The 1,663-nt window shown below is 52.0% G+C and overlaps 1 protein-coding gene across 1 annotated transcript; it reads left to right on the forward strand.

Annotated features, from left to right (window-relative positions):
- Nucleotides 1–274: 274 nt before the first annotated feature.
- Nucleotides 275–1,663, forward strand: LOC128118039 (putative sperm motility kinase W). Its single transcript, XM_052750607.1, has one exon. It carries the CDS (start codon nt 275–277, stop codon nt 1,661–1,663), a length of 1,389 nt encoding a protein of 462 aa, XP_052606567.1.

A 1,663-nucleotide genomic window follows, 5' to 3' on the forward strand; every position in this document is an offset into this window, starting at 1 on the left:
GGGAAAGGTACCTGGGGCACAGCATGCAGACAGCCACTGTAGGCTATAGATAGCCTGCTGTGATTGGTCCATTTCTCACTCTGACCTCACAAGGAGCAACTGTGAGGTATGAGGGTCCTGTATATAAGGCTGTGGGCTGGGCTGCAGCTCTGTCCCTACAGACCAGGGAGCTGATTTAGGTGACCTGTGGGACTCTCCTAGCTATCTGGTTAGTTGTTGAGCTGAGACTTCGCCACCACCTGTCTGCACAGGAGCACAGTGACCACCTAGCCTCATGGACAGCCACCCCAACACGAACAGCCTGAACAGCCAATATATGGTCCTATATCCCATCGGCCACGGTGCATTTGGCTCTGTTCAACTGGCCTACCATCGCCTCACAGGCATCCCGGTGGCAGTAAAAGTGATAGAAAACCTTGAGGAGGACCTCCGGTTCATCTTATCTGAGATGGTGGCTCTCGATAAACTGCACCACCCCAACATCATTCGCCTCTTCCAGGTGCTGGTAACACCAGAGCAAGTCTGCTTCATCACAGAGTTTGCCCCAGGAGGAGACTTGTTCCAAAGAGTGATGGAGGAGGGCAGGCTGCAGGAGGAAGAGGCACAGAAAATATTCGGGCAGATCCTGTCAGCCATCAAGTATTGCCATGACCTTGACATCGTCCATCGAGACCTGAAGCCCGAAAATATCCTCCTAGACGAAGAGGGAAACGTGAAGCTGGCAGACTTTGGTCTCGCCACCAAGTATAGAGCAGGAACTCTACTGCAAAGGCAATGTGGGACCAAGACCTTCAATGCCCCAGAACAGGTACTGGGATTGGGCTATGATGGGAAGAAGACGGATGTGTGGAGTCTGGGTGTGCTGCTCTACTTCATCACTACCGGGAACCACCCCTTCCAAGGAGACACCATGGAAGAGATCCAGGGGAAGATCGTCACAGGCAAGTATGACATTCCAGCTCACGTCTCTGGGCAACTGGAAAATTTAATTCATCTAATGTTGACAGTTGCCCCAGAGAGGAGGCCCTCCATTGAAGTCCTTCAGCAACATCCATGGATAATAAAGTATAAAGAAAATATCCCGAGTGAAACCTTTGTAGATCCAAAGGTCCTAGACACACTCTCTGACCTTGGCTTCAATAAAAATGCTGTTTTGGAATCCCTCCAAAAAAACAAATATGATCAATTTATGGGGACATACCTCATTGTCAGAGAACAGGCACGCAAGGGGCTGCCGCTTGCGCTCGGCTGCACCACCTCAGTCAAGCCTGTGGATGCTGGAGCTGCTCCTCCTGCGTCCCTAGCATATCCCTCTGTCTCTGGTCTTCCCCAAAAACGGAGGGCCAGTGAGCCCATCTTTGGCCTCCACACGCAGCCCTCACAACAGCACCTGCCTGTTGTACCAACAGCACCAGCACAGAAGGTGGCAAGAAGTGCCTCCATGCCTGTACATTGTCCCCAGAACAAGAGCCCCACTATTAGCTCTGCCACCCCATCCAGAGGCGAGACTTCTCCAAGTGTCTGCAGCAGCATATCAGAAGAGGAAACCCTCCCATCCCCTGGGACTGACTCTGACATGGAAAATGAACTGAACCCTCAGAACATCCGGTGCTTCCAGAGACTGTGCAGGAGAATCAGGGCTTGCCTCTCAAGATTATGCTGA

This window comes from Peromyscus californicus, unplaced genomic scaffold, assembly GCF_007827085.1.
Source record: "Peromyscus californicus insignis strain IS unplaced genomic scaffold, ASM782708v3 Scaffold_21__1_contigs__length_65335640, whole genome shotgun sequence".
Taxonomy (NCBI): domain Eukaryota; kingdom Metazoa; phylum Chordata; class Mammalia; order Rodentia; family Cricetidae; genus Peromyscus; species Peromyscus californicus.